Source organism: Leopardus geoffroyi, chromosome C2 (assembly GCF_018350155.1).
Source record: "Leopardus geoffroyi isolate Oge1 chromosome C2, O.geoffroyi_Oge1_pat1.0, whole genome shotgun sequence".
NCBI lineage: Eukaryota > Metazoa > Chordata > Mammalia > Carnivora > Felidae > Leopardus > Leopardus geoffroyi.
In genome coordinates, this window is record NC_059333.1 from 69,157,284 (window position 1) to 69,181,362 (window position 24,079).

The following is a 24,079-nucleotide window of genomic DNA, read 5'->3' on the forward strand; positions in this document are numbered from 1 at the left end:
GGTTGTCCAGAGCAGTGACGGTCTCAAGAATGATGGTGGCTTCCTGGGAATGGTTCCTAGGTCTGTCCTCATTCTCCCCCGGCACATTTTGGCTCCTCCCCGAGAAAGAGGAACGCTGAGCTTAGTGTTTGGTTTGGAGATTCTGCTGAAGCTGAGTTTGCTAGTGAGAATGAAAAGGGTCAGGGGGCAGGAGGGGTTGGTATGCAGAGGTGTGGGTCTCTCCTTCGGCTCCTCAAGCTGTAAGTGGTAAGCAGGGCGGGATCTGTGTTCTCCCTGATGCTTTCCTGTCCTTCCCGGACTTGGCCTCCACCCACCAGAGCCAGCCTCCTGCCAAGTGTGATGGCACACGCACTCAACTTTGAGTGTTTCTTCACTGGAGCTGGTGCGGGCTTTGGTCAGCCTCTCTCCTTGTCACAGTGGGGAGACGGTAGTCTGGGGTGGAGAAAAGTGAGGTGGGCAGAGTGGAAGCTGAGTTGAGCAGGCCTCACAATTTCCTTTTGGCCCAGCTCCTTACTATCTCTTGCTAGTTTTTTTTTTTTTTGTTGTTGTTGTTTAACTTTTAAAAAAATGTTTATTTATTTTGAGAGAGCACGAGTTGGGGAAGGACAGAGAGAGAGAATCCCAAGTAGGTTCTGCATTGCCAGTGCAGAGCCTGATGTGGGTGTGGGGCTCAAACTCAGGGGCCCAGGATTTGGTACTGCTGGGTCCCCCAGTCTACTCCCAAACCATACCATAAGTTCTAACATCCAGCATGATGGCACCCCTAACTTCAGCCAAAAGACAAGGACTAACAAATGTACACTGGATTTCATAACAAGGTCACCAGTGGCCACCAACAGAGCTGTGTCATTGGCATGGTAGGAAGCACCAGGCGGTAGTGAGATGGGAAAAGAGTGGGAGGTGGGAAGCAGAGAAGTGCTTGTAGCCAAGCCTTCCAGGGAACAGGAGAGAGGGGAGCAGTGGGGTGCATGGGGGTCCAAGTTAAGATGGGGAGGCAGTTGATGGGAATTTTTGGCAAAGAGCACAGAGAGGGCCAGATGGCCAGAGTCAGGTCCCTGAGTCGGGGGGGGGGGGGGGGCGGCAAGGAGGAGATTGGAAACACCCAGAGCACAGAAGAGCGGTTAGCTTTGGTAAGAGGTTAGAGGACCACCCCTTCCATTCTAACAGGAAGACACAAAAAGCCCTCTAGTACAGGCACATTTATAAATTTGGTGACAGAAAGTTACAGGAGTTGCTGTCTGGTGGCTGTTTTCTCTGTGAAATCGGGGGTACTATCCTGGGTTGAGTGAGTCAGAGGTTTAAGGAGGATGGAGTTTGAAGGAATCATGGACAGTGTGCCAGGCAAGCAGTCCCAGGCGTGAGAGGCACAGGCAAGGGTAGCAGCTGGACTGATCCCAGCTTGGGGTTTGGCCATGAGGGTGCAGTGGGAGGGCAGGAGGGCAGGGAGGTTTGTGATGATGGTGAGAACGATGGAGTCTGGCAGGAGGGGCTGATGACGAAGGTTGAGGCATCATGGGCGGGGGAGCCTAGGGAGCAGGGAGAGACCAGGAGCAGAGTAAGAGCTAGAAGCTTCAGCAAAGCCATGGGAGGATGTGGGCAGAAGAGGGCAGGACACAGACCTGGAGGGGCCCTGGTGGGTGTGTGTGGGAGGGGAGGGCCTGAGGGCTAGTCCCAGCTCTGTGTCTCACTCTACAGCTTCTGTTTCCTCTGCACAGTGTTGAGTGCTGGCTTCTCGGGCTCATAAGGGGTCTACGTGGTGAGCTGACATGGGAGGATGCAACACAAAACAAAAGGAACTGGAAGGCTTTGTCAGGTAACAGTGCACACAAGGACAAAGCAGCCACCCCCCTGGTAACATTCGGGAATGTGGGGGAAGTGTGGAAGACGGTCTCCTGACACCAGGAGTGTCAAGGAGGACACGAGCCTGAGTGAGAGGCTCTGACAGCAGGCACTTGAGTCTGCGTTCAGAAACCGGGGTGTAGGCGCAAGAGTGGTGGCTGGACTGCTCCCAGCTTGGGGTTCCAAGCCCATGAGGCCCTGGTCTTCTCAGGGTTGTTGGTCCCAGCCAGGTCTTCTCTGACACGTGAGTGCACGTCCACTGGCACCTTTGATCTTCACCGGAAAGCAGCAATCGGCAGCCTGTCCAGAGCTGCTGACACCTGGGCTTTCAAACAAGTCATTTAGCTACTTGATGATGGTGGATTATTTTTTTTTTTTAATTTTTTTTTCAACGTTTATTTATTTTTGGGACAGAGAGAGACAGAGCATGAACGGGGGAGGGGCAGAGAGAGAGGGAGACACAGAATCGGAAAGAGGCTCCAGGCTCTGAGGCATCAGCCCAGAGCCTGACGCGGGGCTCGAACTCCCGGACCGCGAGATCGTGACCTGGCTGAAGTCGGACGCTTAACCGACTGTGCCACCCAGGCGCCCCAATGATGGTGGATTATTAAAACAAAAAACGAGGAAGATCTTCCTAGATCCGTGGCTAAGCCCCCATCTCTTGTTTTGTTTTGTTTTTCTCCTGCCCCGTGGATGGGTTAACATTCCTCCACCAGGAAAGCTGCCACCAACCGATTAGTATTGTTCAAGGTGTTCCAGGAGCGTCAGCCCTGAAGATGGTTCGAAGATGAATGCTGAAAATAGCTCTGGAAAATCCTACATTAGCAACCCCCTCTCTTGGAGATTCACAACTTGCATTCACATGCAAAAAGATCTGAAAAGTTTAGTAGGAGAACACACTTTTTGTTTCAACTTTTTAAACCACAGACTCCCACCCTCCCAACACACTCCCCCTCCTGTCATCACTCAGAACTAATATTCCATGCAATTCCCTTTGACACACGCTAGTTAAAGAAACCACTTGCAGTCGACTATTTCTATGGGCCCCGGCACAATCAACTAGTGTGTTTGTTGAGGATTACACGTACCCTTGGTTATCTATCTGGTACGTCCAAAATTGGTGTCACTTAAACAGCTCTCTCTCGAGGGAGACTTGAAGCCCGTTAAAGAGTGAGAATAACCCACGGCATGAATAGAAGCATTTTGCATCTGTGAGAAAACCCAGTCCAAGAGTCAAGTTAACTCACACCCACAGAGTGTACAGGACATGCTGCAGACAAGCATTCTCGGGGCCAGACGCCGCCTTATAAGGTGGCCTGACATTTTCTCATGGCCCAGGCCACCCTCCAAAAATATCCGGAGACAGAAGCAGAGTGGGAACTGACCTCTCCGAACGTTTCAAAGATGAACAAGCAGGCTCTCCGGCTAAACAGGGGCGCTCACACCTGCCTTATGACCAGCTCCAAAAGCCCCGCACAGTCCATGCTGGGGAGGGTTCTGCAGTGGGAAGAGAACAAATAGATGGATCCTCAGCACACACATCCAAGCTGGTCTCTTCGAAAAAGTACCCCTTCAGAATATGCTTTGAGACCTGCCTGTCTTTGCTCTATACGGACAACAGAGATCCGTGACTAATTTTCATTAGTGCGCCTTTCTGCCCCAACGGTGATGTCCTCTGGTGTCCTCAGGTTGAAGCTTAGTTCCAAACGCCTCACGCCAAGGCCCCAATCGCTTGTGAGGTGCTGCCCCCCAGCGGGGCAGCCCGGCTACAACAGTACGGAAATGGAGTTTGGCCTGCAACCAAGTGCAGTTATCTGGACTTGTAGCCACAAAGGTCAAAGACAGATGTAAAAGCGCTGCTGTGGGAGTAATGCTCTGGACCTAGTGAGCAGAAAACGCAATTTCCAAACGACATAAAAAGATCTATGAAATGGCACTAGGTACTTATATACACAGCCTTTCTCATATTTTATTTTTGCTTATCAAGTGATGCTTTTAGGGTGAACTGCCTTTTGTGGGAGAAAAAAATTATTTTGGTAGCGAGATCTGCCAGTAACACTAAGGACTATCCTTCTAATTTTGAGAACTAAAAAGATTAAATAGTCTCTCACTTTAAAAACAAAGCATTGGTCAAAAACTCATACAGCTCTCTTGTAACTCTGGTTCTCAGCTGCAGGCAGGGGAATGTTAATAGGTATGGCTATTTTTGGTAAGAGTTGCTTAGAACAGTTTCTTCACCACTAAATTGTATGACAATGAGCCAGTCCATTTGTAAGGCTGGGTTTTTTTTTTTTTTTTTTTTTTTTTTAAATAATATGAGGAATCGCAAAGCTAATCTCCATTCTTGTTAAAGGGAACAGAACAACACAGCGGTATTTTTGGAACAGTGTGTGTAACAGTAGGTCTCTTAATTATACCAGCGGCAATTCCTCAGGCTAGAGCTTATTATGTTAACATAGGACACATAATTGCCACAAAATATGACAATGACAAATTAGAAAGCCCTGGTTTCCCATTACCACACTAAGATTGTAAAGGTTGGATTTTCTGGGTAGCCTCTACTATTAACTTTACCATCTGTTCCTTAGTGTTAGTGGAAATAATTCTTTTCATAAATGAAAAGCCTATCTGAAACAGACTAGACTGTACACAAGAGTGATTCTGTAACCACCGTGCTGGTCATGTCTAAGCCGTGACAGCAGGTGGGAAGAAAATGTTCCCTTTGGAACAGAGACCAACAGTGATGGTTAAGTCTGAGAAGGACATGGCAGACCCAGCAGTGGCCACCTTACTGCTAGAGGCACATAAGAAAAGGTCACTCAGAGATCGCCTTCTAGAAAATACCCATCCCATGGGCACATCAGCACTTTCACTCGGAGGTGAAGAGGTCTGGGGTCCGTAACTAGCAGGCCAGAAGTGGCCAGGCGGGGCGCATCCTGTCAGCATCCCTTCTGCCACTACCTACTGTGAACTCGAGAGTGCATGAAGTGGTTCCTCGGATGGCTCTGTAGTTGGGGACATTTTCATGAGGTAGGTACTTGACCACATCTTGTTTTTCTCTCTTTGTCTTTTTTTTTTTTTTTTTTTAATTTTTTTTTTTTTCAGCGTTTATTTTTATTTTTGGGACAGAGAGAGACAGAGCATGAACGGGGGAGGGGCAGAGAGAGAGGGAGACACAGAGTCGGAAACAGGCTCCAGGCTCTGAGGCATCAGCCCAGAGCCTGACGCGGGGCTCGAACTCCCGGACCGCGAGATCGTGACCTGGCTGAAGTCGGACGCTTAACCGACTGCGCCACCCAGGCGCCCCTCTCTCTTTGTCTTTAATGTTCATCTATTTACTTTGAGAGACAGAGAGTGAGCATGAGCCGGGGAGGGAGAAAGAGAGAATCCCAAGCAGGGAGCAGGTTCTGTGCTGCCAGTGCAGAGCCCAATGTGGGGCTCAATCTCACGAACTATGAGATCATGACCCGGGCTGAAATCAAGAGTCGGAGGCTTAACTGACTGAGCCACCCAGGCGCCCCCACATCTTGTTTTAATATAAGATGAACTTTGGTAGGCAACGATATTTCCCCTCTTAACTTATATTAGAAAAGTGAGATTAAAAAAATATCGTAAAAGAACCCCCAAACCCCAAAACACTGTAAGACAAGGATCCTCGATTGTTTACCGATTTTCTTAGACTTCCTGGTCACTTATATGTGGAATCCCTCGTGTCCCTCTGCAAGCCAGGCTGAGAGGGGTTTGGTAAGCTTGAAGACGGCCTGGCAGGAAGAATGACTTTTTGGAAACCTCTTAATATAATCTGTCTATTTCTCCTGTCAAGTGCAGAACCATTATGAATAGCAGAAATAGATTTTAAACCTCTCAAAGAAAGAACTGGAAGCCGTGACAGAACGGAAACTGTTCCATATTCCTACAACGCCACGTTTAGGCCAACTTAATGTGAAAAATCACTAGACTCACTGGTCAGTATTTCAAATCCAGGCAGAGCACACACCAGTTTATTTTGAAATGCAACACAGATCCATATTTTATGAATACAACTTATTACTACATTAACGTTATCAGGTAAAAACAGCTTCCAAATGCATGCATAGAAAGTTAGATATAGTCTTTGAACTCCTTATTTCTAAATATACAAAAAATACATTTAAATTATATAATTTCAGTGAATCAAAGACTTATAAAATTACAATTTTGGTTTTCACAACATAGAAAAAATACAAAAATGACTATATATATGGTTGTATAATTTTTTACCCAAATTTCAAAGGAGCAGTATGTACTGGTTTTGATGTTTTACAATGTTTTATCTAGAAACTCAGAGTTGAAAATAATTTGCAGGTTGTACCACGTCAACGCCAATCTTTTATTATAAACGAATAACCGAAACAAACGAGTAGAAATGAGGGCACAATCTTCATATGCCTCGTAATTTACCTCTACATCTTCTAAACCCTTCCCGTGGGAAGTCTGCTCCAGAGGAACAGCTTTTATCTGGAAGGACAGTGCTTTTATTCCATGACTAACTCTCCATGGTGTCTTTGATAACGGTCAGTACGTGTTAAGTCAGTGATCCCAACCTGAGCAAACAGAGCACAGCAGGATGCAGATCAGTGTCTACAAAGCACTACTGCACACCCCAAAGAATTCTCTGCTGGAAGGTGGTCCCTGAAGGGGGTAACCTGAGATACCCAATCAGGTGGGCAGCCGGGCAGGTGACGCCTTTGACTGTGTCCTGAAATGAAAACGGGAAGTCTGACAAAATACCCACCGAACACCACCTTCCTCGTTCACACGTTGTTAAGGTGTGACAGTTGGTGGGGTTAGATGTTCTCAATTCATAAAAGAACACTGCCACTTCAAAGGAGAAGTTAATTCATATTGGAGATAAAAGAAACCAGTTACGGAGGGAGGTGATGGCCGCACGCACGCCTTACTTATCTGCCATGAGCCTTTTAAACGCTGATGGACAGAAGTACACACAGGGGTGGAGACCCTTTTTGAGGAGGGAGTTGCGCGCTGTGTTCTTGCTGCCAAAGTTCAATTTGGTGCAATACCACTGTTTGCGACAGACCGTTCTTTGTAAATAGCGACAAATTATAACAGAGAGGCCCGAATAAAACCCCAGTCCAGCGATCCTGGAAAATCTACATTTTTTTTTTTTATCCCATCTTCTGGAACTATTCCAGAAAAGACTGAAAAAATCTTACCCAAACTAAGTAATAAGACTAATGTAACTCAAATTGTTTCTGTTTTACAGTAGAAGTACATTTTGGAAAAAGAAAAAGCATGAAAAATAGTCTTTCCTCTATATTTAGTTTATGAAGTACAAGAACAGATTCTAATCTCAACATGCCCAAGTTAAGAGTGCTGACTTAAAGAAGCAGAATTTTAATGTTCAATTCAAAAATAATTTTATTACGCATCTGCCTGCATTAAATTTTAGGCTGCATACTTTCTTCTCATTTTCATCTTAATTGTCAAGCTTTTATGAAAATAACACTTAAAAAATTAGTTTTCCATTATGACATTCTTCTGACATTAGCAACTATATTTTAAGTAACTACTCAGTAAGCTAGTAAGCTAGGCTTTTAAAATTTTTTAAATCAACCATTAAAAAAGAAAGGTGGGGGGTAGAAGAAAGAATCCACAAAGAACATTCTGTGTTTAAAATCTAATGCACATCTGAACTTGGGCTTTACATTTTCATCAACCCTTTCTTGAAGAGTCTTAAATGCACAGCTGAGCAATTAAATGGCATGAAGATATGACAGTAATCAGCCCATGTCCACAGGACACTATCTCTTGGTTGCTCCAACACATGGGGATGACACTGCTTTTAGCTCATGGCTGCCCAACGGGAACACATCGCTGCCTCTGGACTTACACTTGGTGGGACTTACACAGGACCATAATTGGGAAAAGTATCCCAACAGAAGAGTTGAATGAAATTTAAAAATAAAATAATAAGGGTGTATAAACCTATCCCTGAATGTTCTTCGGGATTACATTTCTAAAGTTACACCTTCCATGTGCTTTCAGTAACAGATTCTCTAACTCCTTATGGGACTTGACCGGCTTTGGGTCCACAAACGAGAAGAGCTATTGGTAAATACATTACTCAGGGGTGTTCTGAGAATGATACTGTGAAAGGTACTTGTCATTAACTAGCGATTGAGCTTTCCCTTTCTGAGAACTGTCACTGTGTTAAAATATGATTGAGGCTGAGCCCTGGATAAGATAGGTTCTCTACGATGTACACATACTAAGTTCAAGCACGTTTCTTAGTGGCAGGCAGTAATGACTCAACTGAAAACAAACAAAAGGGTTCTAGTTGTTTTCAGATTACAGGTACTACCCCAAAGCTTCACAGACATATACATTGTATAATTAATTCACTAGATATGAGGGATAGGTCCCAGCCATAATCTCAGAACATTCCAGAGAACAAAGTTTGCCACTTCAAAAATACAGAGTTTCCAGCATGCGGTCAAGCGCTTTGAAAAGGGAATGCTAATAAACACACTGCAGACTGAAACAGAACTCTACTGCAAGCCGGGCATTCAGCTGGTACAACGTCATTACTCAGACTGTAACTCTCAAGTATTTAGTGTTACAGATCTTTATTTATCAGATACAAGAAGGAAACAGGAGGATATAAAATGCCAAATCCCTTTCCAGAGCCATCATAAATATTGGGAACTTCTGGTTGAAAAGCATGCTGAAATGGACCGGCCAGGAGGTTTTATGTAATAGTTTTTGTTCTTTGTTTTTGTTTTTTGTTTTAAATAAAATCCCAGGCCTGTGTGACACTGGATTTTGGTTCTTGTTTTTATTTTTTTAATACTTTAAAAATAGTTCTTACTTATTTTCTATGAAACGTATTGGGAACTCAAAAAGTCTGCAGCATTTTTTGTCATTGAAAAGTTTGTTTTTTAGGGGTGTGCAGAAAGCAGGAACTATTCAAATTTCTTGTGTTCTTCAGTATGAGAAAGGACCTTTCTTCTCTGGTGTATCATGTGGAAGTATAACTGGGGAAAAACTGAAAGAAAAGAGAGTATTGGTTAAAGAGATCACTTAGAATTGCTTAAATCTAAATCACTTAAAATCTAAAGCATGTGGACTTGAGGTCCTCTCTGACTCTCTACTTTCTCATCCCTTCCCCGAGGAAGGGAACAAAGTACGCCTGGGGAAAGGGAAGAAAAATGCAGAGGGACTTACCTTTTCCGGCTTTAGCTGAAGGGAAAGGGTGGTGCCGACCAGAGTGACGCAGAGTACCATACTACCATTACCCATCAAGATGCCACAGAGCTGCCAAATAACATTCTACCCCCTCTAATATTATCTTCACACTTATTCTCCGAATTGACATTTAGTGACAGACTTACCATTCCTGTTTACAGAGGAATTCAGGCCCCAGAGCGGGTAGGTGACTTGTCTGGTTTCACGGCAAATTCCTGGCCATCAGGACCAGTCTCTGGGCTCTTGACACTCAGCCTAGCCCCTTCTCTCACTGCTGTCACCTGAGGGGATCTCCCAAAAGTACTTCCTGAGAACGGTTGTTCTTTGAATGGGAAGACTGAGGAGGGGGAGGAGGGCTATGACATTTCATCTGAACGTGACGAAGCCAGGTTTGGATGTAGAAAGTCCTGATGAAAAGTAAGCTAGTATCATAGGGACTGGAGATTCTGTTCTTGGTCACTTCATAGATTACTTTAAAAAGTACTGGTTCTCAAATAAATGGGGTGGCCCCTCCTCCCTTAGGAGTATTTGGAAATTGTGGGGAGGGGAGTGTATATTTGGAGGAGGAAGGTTACTGACATTTAACACACGAAGCAGGAATGCCAAAACCTGCAATGTGTGATAGACCCCACAACTAAGAGCTGTCCCACCCCAAATGCCTATAGGATTCCTGCTGGGAAATGCCAGCTAAGCCACCTGCCTTCACAAGGTTACTGGGAACTGGGGGTTCAATAACTGTGTAATAACTCCAGTGGGATGGTCTTAAATGTACAATATGCTTCCTCCTCTTCCCTTCTCAACAGCTCCAATCTCTACTTTGTAGACAGTAACCTGTATTTCTGGGAGGGGGGTGGGGGGGGGTGGTAATTTCCACTATTCCCCTGACAGTTTCTTCCTTTTTAAATGGGTTCCACGTTGGCCAAATTTCAAACGATCCTCCCGAAGCACTCTAAGGCATCAGGGGGTGTGCGCACATGGATCTGGGAAACCGCAGAGGAGGCGCCGGTACCGACCAGGACTGCCATCCACTCCACTCGCTTCTTGTCGGCAGGAAGTTATTCGGAGAAAAGACCCAGCTTGTGCACAGAATTCAACAGGGAGAGAACTATTCTGGTATGAAAGCCAGAAAATTTGACAAGCTCTATAATCTAAAAACTGGAAGTAAAGATATAATTAAACCATAAGGAATGCTAATTGCAATCATTTAAAAATGTGGGGCCAGTCATTTTTCTATAGATATACTTTAGTAAAGGGAAACTTTGTGGCAAAGTACACTAAGGACTTTTGCACTGGTTGCAGGGCTGGCTAAAGCTTCTGCACTAGTTCAGAGGGGCTGAGGAAGGATGACCTGGAAGCCATTCCTTAGACCCTTGGTGGCAGCAGCAAGCCAGCTGAGTATCCTCCTCCCCACGGGTGAGGGCCAGAGGTCAGAGATGGGAGGGCGGATATGGCCGTCCCATTTCTTTGCAACTTCGGAGGTTTCTCTGTGCCCGAGCAAAGGAATGTGTGTGGAGGTGGCCAGGAGAATGGGGGCCCTAGGGCTGGTGGTTCTCTACAGTTCTAGTAATGATTTCTTGGTGATCAGAACTTGGGTGATGCTGTCTCCATCTGAATTACCCACATGTTTAGGCTGAACCCAACTATAAACGGCCAAAACAATTCCAGATACATGGTTACATTTTTAACCATGGACTCCAAAGAAGAAACCCCCCCAACACAATCTCGACCTGACAATAGGCTATTTTGCATTCTACCTTCTTCTCTCCCAGTTCAGCACACACGGAATGGGGATGGTTGCTGTGCACTCGAGGGTTGTGGTGGGGGTAGGGGTTCCTCTCGGGAAGTACGCTGCCTGGGAAAAGTGTCTTCTCAGTGTCTCTGAAAATCGGAGGTGTGGTTATGCTTACTGATGACCTGGAGGGTGCCCAACTTCTCAGTGTCCTCACCTACATCGGTGTTTCTCATTTCTCAGCACCCCCCTTTTTTGTTTTGTAAATCCCAACCCCTACAGCCAACTTTTATCAATGTAGGGGGCTTAGGAAATGTAGACAGGACTTAAACATCTACAAGTCCCACAGATACTATACACGGTGCAGCTGCAGCAGGGTGGGAGAGGGGCACCTTGCAAGGGAGTGAGGGTGCTTCCAAAGCACCCCAAGACGAGAAAATTCCCGGGGTTACAATTTGGGTTATATGTGCAACAATGCAACAATAGGTCAGGACCATAAAGAAAGGGTGTTTTTTATATAATACACGCATATTACCAACTTCCCATTAGAGAAGATAGAAAGAAACTGAAGTTGTAGAAAGAACACCAAATTTGGTCAAGGCTGGATGTCAACAGCAACCTCTCTTAACTCTGCATTTTCTTCTTATAAATACAAAGTTTTGGAAAGTTGGAAATGTGCTGTTGGCTGGAATGAACTGTACAAACTGGTCTCAACAACCTAAACAACTAAAAACATCCAGGGCAACTGGCTCAGGCCAAAACCATAATGAGTGCCAGCAGACACAAATGATTTATATCTGAAGATAGGGCCTGGGCTGTCATCTTGACCCTGGATTGGGGTGTGTGTGTGTGTGTGTGTGTGTGTGTGTGTGTGTGTGTGTGTGTCAGGGATTTGGATAAAATCTGTTAATCTTTATTTGAAATCAGCCCTTTTTCTTGGTCTATAGGAGTTAAGCTACCTTAAGAAAGAAGTAATATAGACTTTAACCAAGCCAAGTTCTTAGCAAAACGAGGCTGAGAATGGAAGAAGGGGAAGGAACCCAGGTCAAGAAAGCCAACTTCTGTGGAGAACCCCAACCTACTCTTTGTGTTCTCTCCTATCTCTCAGTCTTAAGGCCCATAAAGACAATCCTACGGAACGGGGTTTGTTTTCCCTCGGGAATCACTATCACCTGTGCTTGACCAGGCCCCTTAACTAGATAAAGGGTTCAGTATAGGCAAAGGCAAAAATCTGGGCACTAGTTGGCCACCAGACCACAAAAAAGACTAGGAAGTACAGAGAGACTCAGGCTGTCCTGTAATGAAGACCTTCCTTCTTTGGCAGACTAAGATCTTATAGCATCTCTGAGGTAGGGGCTCCATAATTTGATTTCACGATACTATCCCTGCTCCTTTGCCAGTTATCCAATCTGATACCTATCTCTTATTCATTCAAAACCTTTTGCTGATTTATTTTTGAAAGAGATTGTGTGGGGAGGAGGGGCAGAGAGACAGGGAGACACAAGCAAAGCAGGCTCCAGGCTCTGAGCTGTCAGCACAGAGACAAAACCGGGGCTCGAACTCATGGAGTGCCAAGATCAAGACCTGAGCCAAAGTCGGATGCTCAACCAACTGAGCCACCCAGGTGCCCCAAAAACTTTTGCTGATTTTAAATAAATCCTGTGGTGCCCACTGGGATAATGTGTGCTACTCTGGGGGTGGCAAAACTGCAACTAGGAACCGTGGCTCTAGATATTGGAAAATGGGGGGCACCTGGCTGGCTCAGTCGGTGGGGCATGTGGCTCTTGATTTTGGGGTTGTGAGTTCGAGCCCTTCGTTGGGTGTGGAGATTACTTAGCCTGGAGCCTGCTTCAGATTCTGTGTCTCCCTCTCTCTCTGTTCCTACTTTGCTCATGCTCTCTCTCTCTCTCTCTCTCTTTTAAAAACAAACATTAAAAAATATAAATGAAATAAAAAATATTTAGAGACTGGAAAATGAAACTCGAAGGGAACGAAACTAGAAAGATGAACAACCATAAGCTAATTTTGACTCTTCTCTATTTATCTTTTTTGTTTGAAAATCAACTACCTTTTTAATTTGAAGAGAAAGGGCCTTTGGCCACCACGGTTCCAGTACCAAAGAGGAGGACTTGATAATTAATAAAGAGTGGGAAATGAATCATGAAGCAGAATTACAGTCCAAGAATTTCTCCAAGATAAACGTTCACATGAAATCTGGATGTAGTTTTTGTTTTTTTGTTTTTTTTCTCACAACGCATGAAATGCAATTTTCCACAGAGGGACACAAACATGTCGCTTACGATTGTTAGGATGATTCATTCAGTTCACGCTGTGGGCTGAAGAAAAATCCAACCTTCCTGTCTGAATTTAACCTGAGGTTTAGGGGAGAATATAGCATCTTACAGACTAAAATAAAACTCACAGTCACAATGGCTATAAAAATAGCTAAATGAGAAGACACATTAACGTTACATATCCTCGCCTAGAACAAAATCTTTTTGGATATGTGAAAATCAATCATAGGATTTCAAGTGAATATCAGAATTTGAGCAAAGGACTAAACAACTCTTCCTCAGCAAACAGGATTCACTTCACAGAAGCCTCAAACATGGCCATTTCTCTTTGTTACTGAATATGCTGATAGGCACATCTGATTACCTGTATTTCAACCTTTAGCAGGATTATTAAAATAACTGGAAATCATCCTGAAGAGAACATATGTCCTGTTCAGATGATTTTAGTGATTATTTCCAAACAAAAAAATAAGAAATATGGAAAAAAATATATTTTTATTTTGCTATTTGTTTCTAGTTAACTATTGGTTCCTTAAAAATGAAGTAACTATTTTGATACAATAAAAATGCAAAAATCTCTTCACAGTGTTTTCCAAATACCGTAACAAGCAGTTCTCAAGAGACAGAAAAACTCACGGTAAGTCTTTAATGGCCTTTTTTGTTTTCTACTCAGCACGTTCCCTCAATAGGTAGTTAACCTTTCTTGGTATTCACTGTTTCAAACCTACACACTGAGAAGGGCTGCATTTTGGCAGCTATCTTGAGAACGGTTCATCTTTATTCAATTACTACCAGAGAAAATTCCCTCTAACAGTCAGCATTCAATAAAAACCAAAGCGTTCCCAATAAATCAGATTTACATTTACTTGGATATGGTATAAAAACATCCAAAGGCATTTAACTCTAGTTATTGTAGAGCCAGTTTTAAAAACATAAATAAATATATGTATAACTGTTTACTTACTTGGAATGTAGGAGATCATTATCAGAATTAGGAATGCATAATAGTCAAAGGAGAAATTGTACTTGTTAGGTAAACTGATGGAGTACAGGCCCGCCTGTCTGACAAAGGGCAAAGCAGCATATATTGTGAGCAACTCTCCTGACACTCCCATTGGGTACAGCACAATGAAAAGTGTGTACCTGAAACAAAACAGAATATTCATGACTGAGGCTCGAAGCCAGCACTAGTAGAAGGATACATTCCCACCCTTCTAATCCGTACAGGTTTTCCAGGAAGCTACTGTTTCTACTTTTTCCTGTTTGCCCACTATTTAAATTCAGGCTTTACAAGCCAGTCTTTGGAAAGGGCCTATAGCAGGTATGTCTCTGAATGTTCTAAAATAAAACATAATAAATGTGTTCGGTCAGCTTAAAATTTGTTCAGTTTGGCCCAATAAACAACATTCAATACAACTCCCTAAAATAACAAGGATGATGCCAATCATTGGTGAAGTAGAGGCACTGAGTCATGGTTCATATAAGGATCCTGCCCTGTGGGGTAGAAGTGGAGCTGGGGGCTTTGCAGGGAGTTGGTGGGGGAGACGTTAGAGCATGTAGCTAGAATCCCTACAATGTATACCAAACTGGTCTGTGGGCTGAAAAACAGCGCATCCAGTGTGCTTTCAGTGCTGCTATTAGCCAAATGTCTGTACATGTTATTGTGAAAAATGAAATATATGCTAATTTTAAAAACCTTAAAAGTTCCTAACAGCTTTTGGTCACTATGTAATTTTTCAAAACCAAAACAAAACAAACAACCCAACCCTACAGTTACTATTACAGAGGAGAATCCACACAATTTTTTTCACTTTAAAAAGGAATTCTCTAGGTTTCAAAAAGAATTCAGAGAGAAGTTCATCCTGTGGAACTAACTGGAAATCATTCGGAGGTGTTAGTATTGCTAAGGAAACCATCAGCTCAAATTTTAAAGAGGCTTTGGTGTTTGTAGCTGACAGCGAGCACTCTGGGTTCCAAACTTCCAGGTGCAGAAGTTGTGCTGAGGAATCTGTGACAAAGAACAGAAGCCGTGTTCACCGTGTTCCCCGCTGCCAGCTTCAGCCATGCTAAAGAGGGCAGTGGAAAAGGAAGATTCTTCCATAGGCCATGGACAACCATGGACAAGAAAATCATTCTCCACTGATAAGTTCAGGGCTGGGCAGCCAACTCTCCCTGTAACAGACCAGACAGCTTCCATGATGCTTGCCTGGTTAGTTACTAATTGCTATCTTTTCCCATTCTTCCCTTTTCCTAATAAAATTGTGTACTGGGGGGAAAAAGGAAGTTTGCATACTTGAAACGTTGGAAACAACTGATTGATGTCTCTAATTTAACCATCAAACTCATAAATTGTCTAGGAAGCACCATTTTCCTTCTATGAAATGAGCAGTTGGGTCCCAAGGACAGTTTTGATCCTTTTGCTTTGTCACTCTCCCCACAGTCTTCTCCAACTCAGAACATTGCTCACAACCGTCTCCTGAATTAGTTCAGATAAATGGATGAACTGTCAGCCCTTTACCCAATTCATAACAAATACTGCTGGCAAAAATTATCAAAGCAAAATACAATTGCTAATATTCTAAACCACATGTATCGTTTGTTATGAATTAAAAATTGAGTCATAGCCTCTTGGCAAAACTGAGACTAGGAGAATTGGACTTGGTCCAGAAAACATAAGGGCAGGAGCTCATCAGTAAAATTTGGTATGAAAAAAAAGAGATGTTACATCAAATCTCTACCGAATAATTTAAATAAAAATAATTGATCCAATAAAAATAACTATATACAACTTAAAACAGTATTTCTGATAATCAAAGTTAAGGAGCATCCCTTATCCTGATGAAATCCGAAGACCAGTCTCATATCACCAATCCCAACACCTGTCTCATACAATTAAAAAAACCCTGAAGTATAGTTGACATCGTATATATATTTATTTTTAGGAGCTTGGAGACAATATTTAGCAAAAAAGGACAAATACAGTGATGGATCACTTCAAAAGTTAATCTTTATCCCATGTACTTTACCTGGCCCATTTGATGAGGTAAGGCAGATGGTTTAATAGACTGAAAGTATAAAAGGAGTAACGGATAATTTCTGTGATTGTCCAGGCAATAACAAACAGGAGGACACTGTCTTCGCTCTGTACCTGAAGGAAAAGGAACAAAAGCAAAAGCAAACACATAAAACATTTTAACAAAGAAGCTGCACCAGTGTGCAGCACCAGCCACGCCCCCTCCCCCGCCCCCGCCCCCGCCCTCTTGCCGAGCTAGGGGACTGAACAACTGGACACAGCCCTGGTCTGTATCCTTGGTGGCCACAGCACAGCACAGGAAGAGCCTTCCTACCATATATAGGAACACGTGCCTATCACAACAGCTGTGTAGAGTCGAGTGATTAAGGGCCAGTGAGAAGAACTCAGCTTACTGATGAGTAGGAGGGGCAGAAACAGGAATCCCACAGAGTTAAAGCCCACAGGAAAAAACAAACACAGACGAGTGTTCTGTCTGCTGGCCTGCTGCGGAGAATGTGAACTGATGTTAGTGGGAGTCAAGACTAGTTAGATAAGAAGGTAGCAGGGCAAACTGGTGGCAAGCTTGGGGTCTGTCCGTTCACAAGAATTTTAATTCGATCTGCACGACAGCTAAGAATCTGAGGAAACTTCAAAGGAGGGGAACATAGTGCCTGAAATACAACTGAAGATGAGGCTAATTCACTGGGTAGGATGAATTCAAGTGAAGGAAGAAGAGCCAGAGACTGTCTGAAAGGCATAGCCCATTTATTCTCTCCCATTGGTGATTTCTTCCCCTGAAGAAGCCTGGTTTAACTTAAAAATTATAGAAACTTCCATGCTGACCACAGGAGGCTCTGGAATTTCCAGCCTCTTCTGGATTATTTTCATGATGAAAATAACGATAAACTTGAACACAGCACCCCCCCACCCCAGGTGGTTTTTAGGTTTTAGATGCCTTGGACTGCAAATCTCACGTGGAATGTATTTCCACCACACTGGCATTTGCTTTCAGTGCCTCCGCCATCCCCCCAGCCACATTTATAATGATCCTGGTCCAGGCTTGAAGACCAGTAACAAGAAACTACCTTATACCCAATTCAGTCATGGTTTCTTGAATCTAATACAGGCAGTCAGAGAGCTGGATGTGATTAAGAAATTCCACTGAGTAAACAGGACAGATTTGGACAAGATGGATGTTCTCTGCCTTATTCCTAACACCTAATACAACAAAGGTACGGCATTCTAACCTTAACTTTTCTTCCTTGCATTTGCAATGTGAATACTTTTTCGCACTTATATTCTTCCTCAGAGAGGGTACATGGAGCGATCCACCTACGCAATAAAATAACTAGTCATTTACATACCTATTAGCTAAATTGCTCTGACAAAGAATTTCATAAATGCATAGTTACTAATCCCTAAAAATAATAAGAATTTTGCACTGTCAAGAGCAAGAGTACTTTTTGTTTTCCTGGTGCTCTTGTATTAGCTCGAGTAAAACCTAAATACCTCTGAAGCTTTTATGTTTCATTTTTCAGCCTGTCCCCAAATCCTTGCTTAAAACCCACCTATCCTAAAACATAATTTCAGAGCATTTTGCTTTTTGATGTATTTTGTAATCTTCCTCATCTGAAGATCTGTTTTACAGCTATGGGATGAAGGCTTGCCTAAAGATCTCTGGGTTGCAATAGGGAGCCCTTCCAATATTTTGCATTCTAATCATCTTGAAAGCAGGGAACGTGTTTTATTCATCTTCTGATTCCTAAAAGCACTTTGTGCTTTTTGCTAAGTGGAGCAAACAAATTCAATTCTAATCAGGTCACTCCAAGATTAAGTTCCTGCTTTGGATACCTGATATTAGTTTCTGTATAGTCTTAAGTGGCCTTCCGAAAGACAGGTAACAAACAACCCCCCTTGCACTCTGGTCCAGCCTTGGGGATACTGGACTCATTCTCTCCAGGCCCAAGTTAGACTTGAACCAAAAGAACGGTAACAAGCTCACACTCAGGCTGGATGTGAAAGCAGGTGCTCCCAGAACCCAGCTGTGAAGACCATGTTATACAAATGGTACCTTCAGATTAACAGGAAATACAACACTGTTATTAAGAAGGTACTTGGGTAAAGTCAGTGATCCAAGCTTATCTGATTTGTAAACAATTATCCAATGACACAAAACAGGGACAGAATGTAATGAGTTGAAGCTAGTAAGATCAATGAGACTCAAACGGCTATTTGTATACCTGTGTTCACAGGAGCGTGATTCACAATAGCTTAAAGGTAGAAACAGCCCAAATGTCCATCAACAGTTGAATGGTATATACATACAGTGGGATATTAGCCTTAAAAAGGGAGTTCTGACCCATGCTACAATGTGGATGAACCTTGAACACAATTTGCTAAGTGAAATAAGCCAGTCACAAAAAGACAAGTACTATATCCCACTCATCTGGTACCCAGAGAAGTCAAATTCAGACAGGAAGTAGGAATAGAAGGCTGCCAGGGGTGAGGGGTGGGAGGAAATAGGAAATAAATGTTTAATGAATACAGAGTTTTGGTTTGGAAAGATGAACAATGTTTTGGAGATGGACGGTGGTGGTGATTGTACAACCACAGGAATGTACTTACTGCACCTGAACCATACACTTAAAAATGGTTAACATGGACAATTTTGTTATGTTTTACCACAATAAAAAACCCAGTAAGATAAAATTTAACCAGGCTAACTATTCAGCAGCAACAAAATGACTCCACCACAGAATGGAGAAGACTCAGCTTATGAATCTGGGAGATGAGCAGTTTTTAGTGAACTACAAACTTCATATGTGCCAACAGGGTGCAGGTGGTTGTTCAAACGACCAATCAGCCAAGCAACCAACCAGTATTTGGCCACATTAATAGTCTCATCCCAGTGATTCCATTCCAAATAGATTAGATCCCAGCCAGAGGTCTGAGTAGGTTATGAGAACCCCTGAACAAGCAAAGCTTACTTTGGAAAAGGAGAAGGTTAATTACTTCAGAATATGTAAATGAATATTGTGTGCAACTGGCATATGGACACAAGACTAATGGCAAAGTTAACAGGGAGTAAAAATGCCTGGTTAAAATAAGAAGTGTGTAACAAACCAGTTGACTAATGAAATAGGCCGCCCCATGAAGCCGTGTGCTTCCCGACTCTGGACACAGTCAAACTGAGACTGCTCAGGAGAAAGTCCTGAGCAGGGTGGAAGGCTGACTTAGAAGCAGCCAATGAAAGCTTCCAGCTGCTGTTCTTTGTAGAGAGGGGTGGGGTGTGCATATAACCTGCACATGGGAAAGGCACAAGACTCTGGCTAACCCTAACCTCTTTGCATAAATGGAAATTTTTTTAACTGGAAAAAAAATGGGCAGAGTCTTTTAAGAGTACTTAAAAATAATTTTCCTTTATCAAAGAAGATGAGAGAGGAGAGAATAATTTAAAGACCTCCCTTCATTGCTGACTACTGAGGGCATACCATGGGAATAGTTCTCTGCCTCTTTATCCCCGACTCTAAGGTCTTCAGGGCTCCGCTTCTCCTCTCAGGTGGCTTTCTCGGGCCCTGACACAGGTCTGCACACAAGGCATGTGCGGGGTCAGTGCCCCTTAACTCAAATGATACCATCTATTTTCTTTCTTTCTGGTTTTTGTTTTTAAAGCAGGAGTTGGGAACACTTTTCTAACACGTGGGGAGCCTTTCTATCAAAGGCCAATGACTCAGAGAAAAAGATCACTTAAGGTAAAAAAAAAAAAAAGCCAGTTTAGCTTTGGAGGGGTTTTTGGAAGGGCTAAGGCCTACAATTATAAAAAGTTCAACTTAGCTACTCTTTGAATTAGGAACTAGAAACACATGATTTTATTCATTATCACGAATAAGAGGTTTAATATGCCTACACAAAGATGTGCTGGCAATTGTCACACAGCATTACCCAGAACAGCTGAAAGTAAAAACAACCCAAATGTCCAGCAACTGGCAAAGGGATAAACAAAATGTGACATAATTCATACAATGGACTACTATTTGGCCACACAAAGAAAGAAATATCGATACATGCTACAATATAGATAAACCTCAAAAACACGCTGCTGAGTGAAGGACGCCAAATGCAAACTATTTCATTTATATGAAACGTCCAGAAAAGGCAAATCTAGAGACAGAACGTAGATTACTGGGGCGCCTGGTGGCTCAATTGCTTAAGCATCTGACTTCAGCTCAGGTCATAACCTCACGGTTCATGAGTTTGAGCCCTGTGTCAGGCTCTGTGGTGACAGCTCAGAGCCTGGAGCCTGCTTCAGATCCTCTGCTCCCCCTCTCTCTGTTCTTACCCCATTGGTGCTCTCACTCTCAAAAATAAAACATTAAAAAAGAAAGAAAGAACGAAAGTAGATTACTTGTTGCCATGGGCTGGGAGTGGGTTAGGAATGAACTTTAAAGGGCATGAAGGATCACAGTGAGGTGATGGAAATGCTCTAAAACTGGATTATGATGACGGTTACACAACTTGGTAAATTTACTAAACAGCACTGAATTGTACACCTAAAATGGGTGAATTTGATTGTATGTAAATTATACCTCCATAAAACTGTCTTTTAAAAAAGAATATGACATTTAAGTTTTTTTTTTTTTTTTTTTTTAAGTAATCTCTATGCCCAGCATGGGGCTGAAAGTCATGACCCCAGAGATCAAGAGTCGCACACTCTACCAACTGAGCCACCAGGCACCCTGATGTTTACCTTAAATTATATTATTGCCTTTCAAGAGAAAAGTAGGTATGTGGGGGGGGGGGGGGGTGGGGGAGAAGAAGGGAGACAAAGGAGGTTTATCAAGGTTTACAAAGGAAAAGCAGGGGACAAAGCGTTGGTTGCCAAAAACGTCCAAAAGCCATGTTTCAAAGTTGCACATTTGCAATCGTGGCACAAATGGGAGTGGGAGTGGGGCGGCTCTGCCAGTCTGGAAGCCTTCCTCTGCCCAGTGCAGTCAGTGAGCTGCGTACCGGACCCTCCGTGCTGCAGACGGCAGGTTTCCGTCCCCTGCTCTATGGCGAGGGTGGAGGCGCTTGGGTGTGGGAGGCTTGTGTAATTTAGCCAAGGGAGTTTACATAGAAATTCAAGCTGGAGAAACAAATGGGTGCAAGAGAAAAACCTTTACACACAAATAGCATCATATGTTTGACTTTAAAAGGCTCAGGGAGTATCAGTACATGAAAAGCTGTCATTTTTATTACATTCAAAGGAAAACAGATGGTGCCACATAAGAAAATCACTATTGTAGAAACCTTATTCTTCTTAGCATTTCGGAACCTGCTGCTTCCCGCTCTGGTTATTTTAAAGAAATCCCAAGATCATGCTTTATGATAAGTGTTCTTTCTTCTCCTTAATACCCCCTTCATTTGTGAAGAGAGGAGATTTTGGTAAAATCTAGAAGGCAAGGACTTGAGTCTCTTCTTGGCAGAACTCTGAAGAGTATGTTTGTCTTAGTCTGCTGGGGCTGCTGTAATAAAATACCACAGACTGGTGGCTTAAACGACAGAAATGTTTTCTCACAGTTCTAGAGGCTGAGATCAAGGTGCTGGCATATTTGGTTTCTGGTAGGGGGTCTCTTCCCGGTTTGCAGCTAGCACCTTATCATCACGTTTTCATGTGACAGGGAGGGGAAGGGAGAGCCTTCTAGGGTCTCTTCCCTTAAGGGCACCAACCTCCTCATGAGGATCCCACCCTCATGACCTCATCTAAACCTAAGTACTTCCTATATGCCCTCCAAATACCACAATACTGGGGGTTAGGGCTTCAACACACACATTTGGGGAGAACACAATTCACTCCACAGCAATGTTCCTGACCAGGTGTTGGCAAGCTTTTTCTGTAAATGGCTAAATAACAAATATTTTAGGCTTTGCCTCCAAATACTTTAGGCTTTGTCATGTATTCATCTTTGTTGTTTCTCACACCCTTTAAAAATGTAAAAACCATTATAAATTGCAGGCTAGATTTGGCCCACAGGTCAATCCCCGTCTAGGTTCATATGACCCCTCCCTCCAAATTTTCCCTTCATATGACCTGTGTACAGATATCATTCTTCAGTCTTCCTTTGACAGACTGTGTGTGTGTGTGCGTGTGCGTGTGTGTGTGTGTGTGTGTGTGTGTGTGTGTTCGGGGAGGGGATCAATTGTTTGTGTGTGGTAAAATACACATAACATAACATTTACAAATTTCACCATTTTAAAGTATATAATTCAGGGGCATTTATTCACAACACTCACCATGTTGTGCTACCATCACCACTATCCATCTCAAAAACTTTTCATCATCCTAAAAAAACTATGTACCCAGTAAGTAATAACCCCGTATACCCCTCTAGTCCCTGGTAAGCACAATTCTACTTTCTGTCTATAAGATTTTGCTTATTCTAGGTACCTCACGTAAGGGGATTCATACAATATGTGTCCTTCTGTGTCTGGCTTATTTAATTTAGCAGAATGCCTGCAAGGTTCATCTATGTTGTAGAATGTACCAGAATTTCTTTCCTTTTAAAGGCTGAATAATCCATTGTTTGTATACATTATATTTTACTTGTTAATTCAACTGTTGATGGACATTTGCGTTGTTTCCACTTTTTGGCTACTGTGAATAATGTTGCTATGAAAATGGGTATACAAGTATCTGAGTACCTTGTTTTTAATTCTCTTGTGCACATATCTAGGAGTGGAACTGTTGGATCATATGGTAATTCTATATTTAACTTTTTGAGGAACTGCTAAACCAATGGCTGCACCATTGTATACTCCCACCACCAGTGCACAAGGGCTCCAATTCTTCACATCTTCATGAACACTGTAATTTTCTTAACTTTTTTTTTTTGATAGTGGCCATCCTAGTGAGTATGAAGTAGCATCTCATTGTGGTTTTGACACACAGTCTCTAATGATTATTGATGTTGAGCATGTGGTTATTGGGTCATTTGTATATCTTTTTTTTTTAATGTTTTTTTAATTTTTTATTTTTGAGACAGAGAGAGACAGAGCATGAATGGGGGAGGGGTAGAGAGAGAGAGAGGGAGACACAGAATCGGAAGCAGGCTCCAGGCTCTGAGCCATCAGCCCAGAGCCTGACGCGGGGCTCGAACTCACAGACCGCGAGATCGTGACCTGAAGTCGGATGCTTAACCGACTAAGCCACCCAGGCGCCCCTGTATATCTTCTTTTAAGTAATGTCTAGTCAAGTCCTTTGACCATTTTTAATTGTTTTAGTAATCCCTTTTTAATAATTATAGTGAGTAAATATAATAATTGTACTCAATAGTTACTGAACTCTTACTATATACAAAGTATGTTTTTATATATATTACCTCATTAAATCCCCATTTTGCAGATGAGGCAAGTGAGCCTTACAGAAATTGAACCCAGGTATGTGCCCCTAAACTCTGAACAGTGCTCTGTCTGTCTCTCAAACGTGTGCACGCACACACCCACCCACCCACACCTGTTGTTATGGGAAGAACACCTCTCTTACGAAATCAAGAAAACTTCAAAGGAATCCATATACAAGAGCCTAGAGAACAGATAAGGAATATCAAGAAAGCTATGACTTCTTCAAAAAATGTGGCCCACTTCTCAAAAGGAGATAATGGGCGGACTGAACGGAATAGGCTCACTGAAAAGGACTGGATAAAGTATGAAAAATTCTAGGTCACTGTTGTCCAGAGATATCTTGAATATACCCATGGAATGAATTTAATCATGAATCAATTGACTTGAGATAGAAACCAACATAAGAAGTTGAAACAAACCCTAATGAATTCCCTACAGTTAGTGTGAAACTTCTTCCCTGAGCCTTGCTTTTTGCTAATTATCTTCAATGCTTTTTTGTTTTAGCCTTGTTTTACTTCCTGAGTTTAACTTACTGCCAACACCCCTAAAAATCTATCTCAAAACCTTGTTTCTCTTTTC

General features: G+C 42.9%; 1 protein-coding gene across 3 annotated transcripts in view; it reads right to left on the bottom strand.

The window, feature by feature from the left end:
• Nucleotides 1–5,805: 5,805 nt before the first annotated feature.
• Nucleotides 5,806–24,079, bottom strand: part of HACD2 (3-hydroxyacyl-CoA dehydratase 2) — a 104,677-nt gene continuing 86,403 nt past the window's right edge. Inside the window, exons 5-8 of one of the 3 annotated variants that reach the window (XR_006718365.1) lie at nt 16,134–16,255; nt 14,072–14,250; nt 13,114–13,185; nt 5,806–8,884 (exon numbers count right to left, since the gene is read on the bottom strand). Coding sequence is in view for 2 of the 3 variants with exons in the window: in XM_045502298.1 (XP_045358254.1) it covers nt 8,802–8,884; nt 14,072–14,250; nt 16,134–16,255 (384 nt within the window). In the remaining variant the exon portion in view is untranslated. Of the gene's footprint in view, nt 8,885–13,113; nt 13,186–14,071; nt 14,251–16,133; nt 16,256–20,896; nt 21,246–24,079 lie in introns of those variants that run through there. The other 2 variants (XM_045502298.1, XM_045502300.1) reach the window with 2 other exon arrangements.